Genomic DNA, 13,960 nt, shown 5'->3' on the forward strand with positions numbered 1-13,960 from the left:
GTCCTTCGCGGTTTCACATGGAATCACATGGCTATTAAATGGTATTAACTTCTGCTAACTTAGGACGTTGTTTCGGACGATTGACACAGGTGGACGTGTCTGGCGTTATTCTCACATACCACACGTATGTGCACGAATGCGTTGGCGGCGAGGGGGAAACGACCCCCCTGGGTCTACTCTGTTCTACTCCATGGCTCTAAAACACTCACTCGAGGAAAAAACAAATCCAGACCACGGGTCTGATCGCGACTCTGAGCTAGGTCGCACGTAGCTCACACTCCGGTGGCGATTGTAGGCAAACTGTTTTCTCGCTATTCCGAATCCTCCCTTTTATTCCAGATTTGAACGAAGTGACGCTCTAGCCTCTGTGTTTAGGTATTCATTTATTGTTTCTGGTGATTTGACCGTTGTCCTCCTATCCTGGTCAACGCTCACTCCGGTCCTTAACCTCTGGTAGCAGCCCCTCGTGCAGAGATTAGGTTAAATCCTCGGCTATTGTATTCGACACGTTCAGTAAGGGCTAACTCACCAGGATACCGTCTCCCATTGAATCCAGCGATTAATCTTTAATAATTCATAACTCCCGTATTTCTGTTCTGATTAGGCTCAAATCTTGGAATCAGTACTTTCATGGTGTGGTCTTCCGCTGGTTAAAATCTCATCCAATTCGGTCCATTGGTTTAGAAGTTTCTCTTTTCCTGCTATCCCCCATAAGAATGCATGTAAATCCGAATTCGGGCGAAAAACGGTGGTTGAGCAAGTTAGTGTTGGCTAAGACAGTCGCTAGACATCTTTATTCGCGACGGATTTTAATATTACCAATTGTAATTAATTCTTAATAACGGGCAATTAGATTAATTACCTATTACTCAATATTTGACCGTTATAATATGATGATCGTTATGTGTGGAAGCATTCTCAAAGCAGCACATTTGCTACGGTCGATCTACGGTCGATGCCATACTCTTTCCAAAAAAGGAGGACATTTACCGATTTCTAAAAAATCCGCCCGAACGCCGGACAGACACCTAAAAAGGAGGACATGTCCGGATAAAAGAGGACCTGTATTTGAATGAGCAATTTGTGCGATAAAGAGTTCCTGTAAATTATTTATTTCAGAGCAAGAATAATAATTGTTATCGTAAATTAAACATACTTGTATCCTGATCAGTTACAAGTAAATTTATGCGTTTGTATGTAGTACAACATTTAATTAAATGTTAGTTTAAAAAAAGTATGTGTTCAACCAGTGTGAAGTATACAACATTTTTAAGAATTTGTGAACATAGCTGAATGGTAATATTAATTGCATGAATGCCGACCTTGTAACTATTATATTCCTTTCTTTAGCACGAAAAATGTTGATTGTTATTTATATGTCCGTCAGGGACGTCGGAACGTATTTTGGAGTGGGGGGGGGCAGTTTTCAAATCCATCAACCAGTTTTTACAATCTTTCCCAATATATATATATATATATATATATATATATATAATTATTTAATATCTTATTATATTTTATTGTTATAATTACATATTTATTACATAAATAATAAATATATTGTTATTGAATATATGAATATCCACAGTGGCAAAGCCTCATAAGAGATAAGAGGAAGCCCACAGGCCTCTATTACGGATTATTTAGGTCTTACGATAATTACAGCAAATTTCCATTCCTGCATGGCACCCGATCTTCGCATGCAGCGAGGCATTCATTCCTTTAATGATTAATAACATAACTGAAAACGAGCTACTTTTAAAAGGGGGCGAAGTACACCTACAATCGTATTGAGAAAATCCATGTTTCTGAAACTTTCTCTTCGATGTGTTGCAAAGAAAGTTGCCCGTGTTCTCATACCATTTTATAAATCAGTATAATTTTAACAAAAACGTCGCATACTAAAAGAATAATTACATGCATGAAAGAGTTAAATAGAAATAGTTTAATGAGAGATTTAGTTTATTTTACTTCACTTTTCTGCCATTTTTGATTAATCGCGATTCGCGAAGGCAGACTATGAGATCGAGGCAATATGGTATATTTTATTATGTAGGCGCTATATTTTTCATAATTTAACATATAAAATATTTATACTTGTAAAATGGTGTTCAAAAACGATTCTTTCACCTTTACTGATATTTTCAAATCTCAGACTTCTATTCAGAGATTGAGATTAAGAAATGAAACTATCAGTAACTTTAGAACATTTGTTAGTCTAATGTTTTGCAACGAAGACTTTCAAATATAGCACATGGTTGGAGAGGACCGAGGTGTCAAATATGGGGCAAATCGCCATGCTACGCCAACAGCTTTAAAATTAGATATTTTGATCTGTAATTATCATTATAGTTAGGTACCTGGTATTGCATTTGAATGAAATCAGTCTGAACTTTACATGTCTTTTCAGATGATCAGTGAGCCTTCTCAGATGTTTCAGACTTAAGAGAAGAGAAGAGCATAAGACTGAAGGTGAGAGGGGCGATCGTCCCCCACCCCCGGTTAGTCTAAAATATCGATCACACCTCGACCTTGCCACCTAAAACTAAACAATTACTTCTCACAATATAAAAATGAATCACCCGTGAACATGTTGTTACCTCTATCTGAGGTAAAAAAATACGCCATCAGCCCCGAACATGACGTTTGAAACAAAAAGTAAACTTTTAATAAATATAAATGGCCAAGAAGTAAAAGGTTATTTTTACGAGAGGAGCTGGTTTATACATTCCAAGGTTTGCAGCGTTAAATCCCGAAAGGGCAGAGAATTGATTTTATATCGAGACGATACTTGTCTGTCTCTAGTCTCGTCTTTTTCTGTCCTTTCACTCAGAAAATATAAATTAGTAAAGAAAAGGTGAGGAGAGAAGTAAAACTTACCAGTGTTTTGATTCTACATCAGGCGACTAGTGCAGTGCAGTGATCTTCCGACGCGACCTTGCAGTCCGTGTACTTTCTGCAAACGATTTACACGTATATATGCACAGTTGTATCGCCTGGTTCGGAAGGAAATCCAAACTAATCACTACAATTTGCAGAGTAAATGCCGAAACACGCCTTCTGCAGTCATTTTACTCTGAACGAACAATGACTGTGTCGTCTGACCAAGTCTAAGTTTGGAAAGCGAAGGGGAGATTAGCCTAGACTTGAATTTCCAAGAACTTACAAGGTGCACCCTTTCTCATGGCCGATGACCTTTCTCACAGCAAGGGGTCCTTAAAGGAAGCTCGTGTTCGGAAAGTGCACTGGAAGATTTAAAGCTGTACTCTGTTCCCCTTCCCCGGTGTATTGCTAAATGTGAGCACACTTGCAGGTACAAAACCTGGCAGGTTTCAAAGTAAAACTGGAAACAGAAGCAGGGAATTCCAACGGGGATAATTGTTTTGCAGAGACCGGACTGCGATGACGCGTGCTTCTTGCTGTTAACGGAAACTTGAGTGCACGTTCACAAATTTAGTCCAAAACTACTTTTCCAAATATTCTTCAAAACCAAGATAACTCAACATACATATAGTCTCACTTTCTAGGGCGTAACTGGGGGGAAGGGGGAAGCAAAATGGCAATCTTGCCCTTCCTCTTTGGTTTCTTCACATCAGGCAATACTGAAAGCACTGTGTAGAGGCGGAACAACCAAGGGATGAACTTTTATTTTTTGGCCAATCAGATTTATTAAAAGTTTACTCTTTGTTTTAGACGTCATGTTCATAGCTGGTGAGTTCAGCACCAAGCTCCGGCCGCATATAACTCCCAGGGTTACCCATTCATTTGAGGCTGGGTGAGCCGCGGAGTCGATTTATGCGGGACAAGGGCGGAAAAATTCCTACCTTAGATCACCCACCCTGCAAATTGAACCTGGGTCTCCGCGTGGGAGTCAAAAGCCCTACTGACTAGACCACCGCATCGTCTGGCATTCGCCTCGAATGTTTTCCACCTTTAACTTTTTACCTAGGAGGCTCAAGCTCCACCTGCCCCCCCCCCCCCCCCCTGATTTGGAGTCCTTACGTCCGTGCAATGTAGTTGTAGATGGAAAAGAAGAGATTTAAAATTCTCTGCCCCCGCGTCCCTCCTTTCCACCGACGTACGCTGGGTTTATTGTTTTTATTGGAAACGGAAGCAGCGAATTCCTACGGGGATAATTGCACGTTACTATTGATTTACTGAGACGTGGCTGCGATTCTTATCTGCAAATGGATCTTCCTGTCACTTACTTCTTGCTGGTACCGAAAACTTGAGTCCATGTTCATTTAACTACTGCCAGAATATTTATCCAAGTTTTTTTCAAAACGAAACATAAGTTGGAAAAAATATAGCCTGCGACAGGGGGCAAAAATACTATCTTGTCCCCTCGTTTATGAGTCGGGGGCAAGCCGCCACCCCTGCACCCCGGTTCCAACGTCCCTGATGTCCGTATTATTGCTTATACGTTGCCTGAAATTCTGCAGTTCAAAGTGCAAGAGTCACGTCTGGAATACATTTACTTTCTAGTCACAGTAGAGGATATTCGTTTCCTTCTTCATGCTACGTTTACAACAATTATATACATGACGTGAAAGAAATATAATGTACATCAATATAATTTTTTATTAGCCTATTTCACAAATAGTTACATTGTGGATAATTTTGTAACTTTGTACTCAGTAATGGATGTTATATTTTCCCTTTTTCGATTATTTCTGTGAAAATCAAGATTTTTTGATCATTGCGATGTAATTTGGGAACTTTATAGAAACGTGTACTTGTGTCACCAACATTTAAGGTATTTGGAAATTCAGAAAGTTGTAGACAAGTTGCTAAAGTGAAAATTTACCATGTAAATAATGACGATTAGTACATTTGCATAGTCAATCATTGTGATTTCATGTAACACGTTTGCTTTATTTCAATTTATGCTCTGTGTAAAAGTAGGAGAGCGAGATATTATTTCAACCTTTTCTAAATATCGCAAGTACAAGGGCGAGATATAATTATCAATTTATATGTCAGCAAATATTGCATGAACGATTTCAATACATGTCCAGGTACAGTTAGAAGTAAATTGTCGTCGTTAGGGATGAATGAAACACAGGCTGATATTAAAACGTACACTTTCCCGTGAAAAATAACTTGTCTAACTTGTATCTTGGTTTTTACCATTAACTAGCTTGTTACCGAAAAGGGATATAATTTTAAAGACTTTAGAATACGATATTATTTTAACAATAATCTCCTGATAGAGCATGAGGTTTATTGTGTGCTTTTGCTTTTTGATTTGGACTTCTTAATTAAAAAAAAGTTGTTTGCACGTTCCATTAATATTCTCAACTAGTTTCATTTTCCGTGTGATCGTAAATCCCTTTACATAGGCTTGAATTAAGATTGGTGTTTCTTAGCATCTAGGTATTGCAAATAGGTTATGCTAGTACGTTTCTTGCATTAGTATTTGTTTGCTTGCATGTTAAGATTTTGATGCGAAAAATGATCTTAAAAAAATGTAACCTACAACCAAACCACGGGAACTTGTGCATCCAAATATTTACCAGATTTCTAGAAAATTTTACATTTTATTCAAATTTGACACGGGAATCGAGTTTCGAAAGTTGGAAAGCTTATCTAATACGAAATTCCTATCTTCGGTATGCAAATTTTTACAAAATTATCTTGCATACATAACTTGGACCGTAAGTTTTTATTCCACAGCAATTTAATAGCAATTATATACTAACTATGATAATTCTTTACGAACTGACGGTAAGTTCCATATGTAGGATGAAATTTTATCGCCTTTTTTACATTGGTAATTTGAAAAATAAAGGTACATTATATGGAACGGGAAACATTGGATTTTACGTATATCAATATTGTTTACTTATTTTCTAATGTCATATACAACCTCTGACAATAAAGTTCGGTGAATGATCCTAAATATCGGAAGTAGACGAATTCTTAATGATACCTACCTTACTGTCCTTTGAAGTAGTCTCCTTCCATGGCTATGCACCGTTGAGAACGACTTTACATGTCCTGGAAACTTTTAGAAAAGTCTTCTTTCGGGATGGTGTTCAAGACCCTCGTCACGTTCCGTTGGATGTCCAGAATATCCTCAAATCTCTGACCTTTCAAAGCGATTTTGAGGCGTGGGAAGAGAAAGAAATCTGGAGGATTCAGATCCAAATTTCTTGCAATGCATTGCTACAGAGGATGAGAGCTGGTGTGTGAGGTACGACCCTGAAACGAATCGCCAAAGCATGGAATGGCGTTCTCCTGCATCACCCCGTCGGAAGAAGTTAAAGGCGTAAAAATCACGCATCAAGACGATGCTTATCACTTTCTTTGACAGTGATGGCATGACCACAAGGAATTCCTGCCGAAGGGAACAACAATTTTTCCGCCTTTACCTTCTTCCGACGGGGTGATGCAGGAGAACGCCATTCCATGCTTTGGCGTTTCGTTTCAGGGTCGTACCTCACACACCAGCTCTCATCCTCTGTAGCAATGCATTGCAAGAAATTTAGATCTGAATCCTCCAGATTTCTTTCTCTTCCCACGCCTCAAAATCGCTTTGAAAGGTCAGAGATTTGAGGATATTCTGGACATCCAACGGAACGTGACGAGGGTCTTGAACACCATCCCGAAAGATGAATTTTCTAATAGTTTCAAGGACATGTACAGCCGTTCTCAACGGTGCATAGCCATGGGAGGGGACTACTTCGAAGGACAGTAAGGTAGGTTTCATTAAGAATTCGTCTACTTTCGATATTCAGGATCATTCACCGAACTTTATTGTCAGAGGTTGTATATAACGTTTGAAATATTCTTCCGGTGAAAGCAACGTTCTGAACGAATAGGAGAGGACTATTCAGTCAGAAAAATAAATATTATACTCTTACAATGCACTTTGATAAATGTTGTAAATGGATTATCCTGTGATGTCAAGGAAGCTGGTGTGCGGCCCGTATATACATTCGAGAAGATTCACAATCAATCTCTCCTAGAATTTGATAACATAGGATTCAATACATGCCAAAGAAGTCCGTGTTCGATTCACTGTGGGGTACATTTCTGGTTCCTGCTCCTACTTTAAACTATAATGCATCAGGTCCCGGTTAACTTCTCAGTGGGCTCAAATAGCTACAAAAAGAGAAGTGTTCAATATACAGCGGCGTGCCATAATTGGGGTGGGGATCCTAACCCCACCCCTTTTCTTCTCTCCAAAAGAACGTCAAAGGCAGAAAAAGATGGGAAAATGAGGACTGACTACTAAGAAAGTATACGTGACCCCCTTTCGAAAATTATGGGCACGCCACTGCTAATAAACACCATAAATTGATAGGTGTAATGTTCTCCTGCAAACAATAATTCATGATAATGACAAACTAGCAGTGTCAGTCAACTTTTAATGACGTTCATATTCGCAAAAAAGAAAACAACATTATGATATGGAAATATTCTATTGTTTCCAATCTATATGATTTGTCTCCCTCCATGGCGCTGGAAAGTTTGCTGATATTCATATCAGATTTTGTACTACTTTTATCTCGTTATATAAAGTGAAGATAAAGTAATTGTTAAATGTTACATTCAATTGTTTACTCTCAGTGAAGTGAGACAGCATTGTATAACACCTTATCAACTCAACTCTGAAGTAGATCTTGCTTTCAAAAATCCGCCCACTTCAAAGATAAGCCAATTTGGGCCATTCTAGCACAAATGTGTAGAGTTTGGTATTGCATATCCAGTATTTGAAATGTTCTATTATTGATCTCCGAGAGACAGTCAAGGCACTGACTCTATGTTACGAGTTAGAAACACTTTCAACGCTTAGCCAGTAACGAGTTCTTTATTTCAATTTCAAATTTATCCATCCTGAAATAACAGTTTTATCTCAGTTGCGAGGTCTCTTACAACATTATCTCAGTTGGATTCAAGTAGGTCAACCATCAACACAAGCTCGCATGTGTTGACTGGACGGGTCAAAATAGGGATAAGGGAAACATGTTCAGTGAAATCCTGGTTCGGTCGGACATAGATGTGCCAATTAATTTTTCCGATCATCCATTTCATCATACATTCTCATCGTCGCGTTTAACAATGCAACGCAAAATGTCAATAGTTTTATTTGTCAAATATAAATTTGCAGTTGAACAACTTTAAGACAGATTGATTCACAATTTCATGGGTAACACTTTTATCTCACGGTCCACAAATCTTGCTCATAGCAAACATTACTTATCAATTTTGTCTCAGTTAGGCTCTACCAATTTAGCCCTCCTAACCTACAGTGCCGCTTAGGTCTAATAATGCACATGTGGTTAGATTAGGAGGGTCAGGCTTAGGTATCTTAGCATTTAGTTTTGGCGTTTGTTGCCCTCCCCCCCTCCCCCTTGGGAACGCAACTGCGGTTAACTCTCTCCAATCAAACCATTTTACAGCTGAAGTGATCGTTGTTTTTTACACCAGAAAAGCATGCAAATTATGTACAGTGATGGACAAAAGTAATCATACAGTGGAACTGAAAGGAAGAAAGGACGAATTGCAGCAGCTAGGAAAACAATAAGCAAGTCAAAACTGTTAATGCTTTACCATGTATGCACCATATATTGACAACAAAAATAAATATCAGATGCTGCTTGTAGAAAAATAAAATACAATACATTCTCAATACCCGCTTCTTTGGCTGGACAAAAGTATTCATACACTAACATAAAAGTTCACTTTGAAGAAAAGAAAGAAACAAATACCATGTCGTTAGAATTTAGTATGCATTCCTCTGTTATGGAGAACAGCTGTCAGTCTCTTTTGCATAGAATGGACAAGAGGCGTGGTTATTTCAGATGTAATATTGTGCCACTCATGCAAAATGACCTCTTTCAGTCTATTCTTGCTTGTTATGTCATGTTTTCGGAGTCTGGTTTCCAAATGGCTCCAAAGATGTTCAATGGGGTTAAGGTCGGGGGACCGAAGTGGAGTTTTGAGTGTGTGGGGAGTATTATATAACAACCAAAGGCGGACAATCTCAGCTATATGTTTAGGGTCGTTGTCCTGCTGAAAGTAAAAATCATTCCCAAGACCCAAATGATTGATACTCTGCTGCAAATTATTCTTCAAAATATCCAAATAGACAAATCTATCCATAGTTCCCTCAATAAAGACGAGTTCTCCAACACCTGAGGCTGACATACAGCCCCAGACCATAACGCCACCAGCTCATGTTTAACTGTGGCCAAGGGATTGCGAGGCTCAAGCTCAGTATTGGGCTTTCTCCACACCAAAATTCTACCATCACTATGGATAATATTAAATTTACTCTCGCCCGTAAACAACACTTTATCCCAGAAGTCCAAACTTTTACTCACATACTCCTTTGCAAATGTTAATCTGGCCTTCTTGTTCTTGTTACTGATGTATGGCTTCCTTCTAGGTACCCTAGCTCTGTACCCTGCTCGGTTGAAAAGCCTTCTAATACTTCTTGAGAACACTTGTTTTCCCAGGTGTTCGTGAACATGTGCCGACACTGCTGACGATGTTAATTTTGGGTTTTTCTTGATCATTCTCAACAGTCCTTGTTTCTCTCTCGAAGTAAGTTTCTGAGGACGCCCAACCCTTTCCCTATTTATCAGCACTTTTGTGTCTTTATATCGTTTGATGACACTTTGCACAGTCGCACGACTTCTCCCAACTATGTCTGCGATTTCAGAATATGATTTCTTATTGTGGTATAATGATATCATAATTCTCCTCTCTTCGATCGTGGTTTCCTTCCCTTTGCGGCTCATTTGGCTTCTGCAGCACGCCAACACCAAACCAACCACTTCCTTACACAGGTGCAAGTGCAGTAAACAAATAGCTGGCACTGAATGATGGAAACAGTTGCTTCACGAACATTTTTTTGGGTTTATAACCTGGCGTATGAATACTTATGACCATCCAGAAAACAGTTTATCTAAGGATTACCCACATTTCTCATGACAATTTCAATTGTATGCACACAATTGCTTTGCGTTTCTGTTCTTGCCTTTCCAATGGAGCATATGTGCTACAGACTTGACTTTACTGTCTTCTTTGTATAATAACATGTTTCATTCAGACAATGCCTTTGTATGAATACTTATGTCCATGACTGCAGGTAGCCTACCTTTTGCTTCTATTTAGGTCACATTCCTTTGACGCTTTATTTCCGTGAAACTCTTCAAGGGCCAGTGACCCAACTGCAGCAAGTTGTAAGGGTGAAGATACGTCAGAGGGGATGTAGGCCACAGTGTCATAAAATTAGGACATTCCATATAAACATTCTACCAGGACGAGTAATTTCTTGTAGCAGAAATTCGAACTCACACACGCACACTAAACGACAGATAGGTTGACTTAGGTTATATTACGTCGCTTTTCTTCCCCTTTTTGCTAATCGCGACAAACGACAGAGATAGGGAACAGAAAATAAGGAAGGGAAAGAATGAGGCAGATAGAGAGTAGGGAATAAAGAGAGCGAAGGAGAGAAAGCAAACAACAAAAAGATTTTAAAAAAACGTGTCATGTTCACCATATTTAAGATTTTGATTGTATTAAAAATGTTTCATATATATTAGCTAATCCACTGAGAACCCAGTGCTAACAAGTGTGATACTAACATCTATTAAATAATGAAAATTAAAAAATTGACTTCTCAAACTAAGCAGCAGGTGCAGAGAATGATAGAAGAAAGCAAGCCACAAAAAATGATTACATGTAATATTTAAGCTGAATTATCATTAATGTATACCGTTTTGGACTATGTTTAACCGTAACGTTATGTATTTGCTTGTATGTGTGTGTGTGTGTGTGTGTAATATAAACTGTACTATTTTTTTTGTTTGTGTGTGTGAAACAGCGAGCATGTGTCTGTGTGCGTTTGTAGGTGGAAGAAAATGCATCATAGCTTTAACTTCGCCATACATACAAAGCCGAAATAAATAATATATAAATAACATTTGCGAATGGATAACTGTTATAAAAATTATTTGCCCACTCCCTTCCTTCGTTCCAATACGAACGAGCTTAGACGGAAAAGTACCTTTCAATTACTTCGTGTTATAGTACTAGAGGAAAAAAAAGTAAAAGAAAATGTTCATTGGAAAATTTGTGTGTAAAATTTGGTAATTTCACGTTTCAATATTTTACCAACTAATCCAATTCTTAGATTTTTTTCAAAGTTCCAAAAATAAAACTTTTAAGTGTAGTCACACAATATCAAATTCTTGTTTAAATTTCCTTCTAATACTCTAATGTATTGAGGTGAGTAAAATGTATAGCAAAATATGAGAATAATTAATTTCAATGTATTAATGGTTTGAAATATGAAAAATAGGAGAAAAGTTGTTATTCTAGTATTCAATCATCTGGTGTACAGATGTAAGCGTAAGTACCTAAGCATATAATAGGGATAGGAAGATAATAGTTTAATATTACCTTAAAATAACCATTCGTCCACTAAGAATGTAAATGTTCCATGCCCAATTTTTCATATTTTCAGGAGAGGACTTTAAAATTTGACATGATATATTTATTGAACTTTTGTCACCGTTGCGCTGAACGTTTGTATCATAGCAAAGGCTAATATATTGAAATCTCTTAAAAAATAGTAGTTGCTTGGTTAGGTATTTGTGCTGTAATTAATTATTGAAATTCCAGACGCAACCCTAGCTTAAAAGCTTTGATTTGAGAGTGCCAATGTTCTATCTACCAGATAGAACACTGCATTCTGGAAACAAGATGGAGATGAAACAATTTCATTATAAATGTTTCATTTAGTAGTAAAGTGAAATAAATAATTCATCGTTTGGGAAATCAATTAACTACTTTGATTCCACTATTACTCAACATTTTTGTCTGTTAACAACAAAAGTAAGAACCGAAGACCACTACTGTTGTTAAGCAGCCCTCAAAAGTGACTGAGGCTAGAATGCAAGTGGTTTATCTCATACTATGATGGCGCTTGTGGTTGGTTGAGGAAATTGTCGTAAGGTTTCATTGGTGTATGCATTCTCGTGGCTGCTTCCAAATTTCTGTACATGGACGAAAAAGACTGAATATATCGATATTGGTTTTATGTAGGCAACAGACGATTGCAGAGATGAAACAATTGGATCCTAAATAGACCACAGCAAAAAATATCTCGATTTGTTTACAATGTGAAGATTGAACATTTGCATTCACAATGGACGCATTGTTATAATTGATTATATATTATATTATTATATATTATGTACTAACATTACTTTTATTTCGTACATTTTATATCACCAACCTCATCTCACACCTGATTACTGCTCAGATATTGATAATTAAATCCTGAATTATAAGTATGTTTGTTCACTTATTCACTAATTAAACTTTCAGTGTCCTTTCATATAGTCATAACTTCATTTCCTTGTACCAGTGGCGAACACTTTGAAGCTTCATTCATTTTCACTTCCGCAACAACACGGAAGAAAAATGAAAAAAAGAATTTCAAAGAATGATGGGTCGTAAATTTACAGACCATGACTTACAAGCCAGTGTCAATGTCGACTACCTATTGTAAAAACGTGAAGACCTGGTAGTTATAGATAGCGTTTGAGGTGAAGGCAATGTAGAAAACGGAGGAATGTGTATAAAGGACCTTTTCTCTTTTCACTTTTGCAACAATTTAAACTGTTTTAAGGAGACAAATGCATATTATTATTGTTTTATTATTATTATTTGGTATTTGTACTAGTTAATTCAAAATTTCCATATTTTACTATCTATATATTCACTTCCATGTTCCCGATTCATAAATCGCATTTACCTTAAATTTGTTTTTGAACCTTGTCAGCAAACGTTTTGCTTTCATATCATTTGGTAGATGGTTGGATATTTTAATTACCATCTGTTCTGGTCATATTTGAACTAGCGTCAGTCTAGGGGAGTATTGTTTTCGTGTTTATTTCGAATATGTGTGTGTGTGTTGGAAATCGGTGAACAATAAACACAACGACGTTATAGTTACGTCACAGCGCAAGGAATAATAGTAACTGTATAATAAGTAACGCTGTGTCTAGACGTCCGAAATTGGGACTCCAATTTAATTCTAAGATTTATTTTCAGGTTAATATAGCAAAAGAAAACTGTTCAGCTTTCGGAAAATTCTCGTCTGTTTTCATCTGTGCCTATTTCAGGAATGGGCCTAATGCTGCAGCATCAATAGCACCCACCTTAATCCGGCCCTGAGTCTGGACCCCGTATAATGTGACGGGTGCAAAATAGCCTAAGTGCTGACGCATCCACAATTTCAAATTCAATCAATTTAACGAACCGGAACGGGAAAGTTCCAGACATTCACCAACCGAAACCTTTATTCCGATTCATTTTGGAGCTCCGAAAATGTATCTTTGTTGCCGGAGAAACTAGGATCTATTGTCCAGGATAGAATGCACATCGTAACTACAAAAAGTCAAAGACGACTTACCCCTTGAACGGCTACCAAGAACACAGCGAGTTTAAGAAACGAGACGGTTGTCACAGAGATAGTCATTTTGGCTTCCTGAATCGTCGGACTGAGAAGTGAAATTGAAGCGAAGCACTTGCTGCAATCAGTTATCGCATTTCGCTATCAAAACGTCACCGATTCTCTCTACTTTTTGCCCTTAGCCTGTAGGTGACGCTGAAAAAATATACTTCCCCCTTCTCCTCTTCCCCCATGAAATAGCTGAAACCAAATTTGTTTTTGCGCAACAGGAACAGGACATTATGCCAATCTGAGGCGGCTTTGTCATTGATGAACTTACGATGTTCACCATTAGGGACGTCCTTCAACATTTCCTCTTTTTATTTTATTTTTTACGCGCCTGAATAATGTAGCAGTGGCGGCGATTAAGAGGGGGGAGGCGGGGCAATTGCCCCCATCACTTTTTGCTACTTTTGCCCCTGCACTATGCTAAACCTCATCTACAAAGAAAAATATAATATATTTCCCCCCCTCCCTTCC

The 13,960-nt window shown here is 37.9% G+C and overlaps 1 protein-coding gene across 2 annotated transcripts in view; it reads right to left on the bottom strand.

Moving 5' to 3' along the window:
- Nucleotides 1-13,624, bottom strand: part of LOC145991021 (glutathione hydrolase-like YwrD proenzyme) — a 90,162-nt gene extending 76,538 nt beyond the window's left edge. For both annotated transcript variants that reach the window (XM_083126689.1, XM_083126688.1), the window contains exon 1: nt 13,442-13,624. In XM_083126689.1, the coding sequence (XP_082982815.1) occupies nt 13,442-13,507 (66 nt within the window). In that variant the 5' untranslated portion in view covers nt 13,508-13,624. The remainder of the gene's footprint in view (nt 1-13,441) is intronic.
- Nucleotides 13,625-13,960: the final 336 nt, after the last annotated feature.

Source organism: Lepisma saccharinum, chromosome 8 (genome assembly GCF_977018435.1).
Source record: "Lepisma saccharinum chromosome 8, izLepSacc3.1, whole genome shotgun sequence".
In the NCBI taxonomy this organism is placed as follows: domain Eukaryota; kingdom Metazoa; phylum Arthropoda; class Insecta; order Zygentoma; family Lepismatidae; genus Lepisma; species Lepisma saccharinum.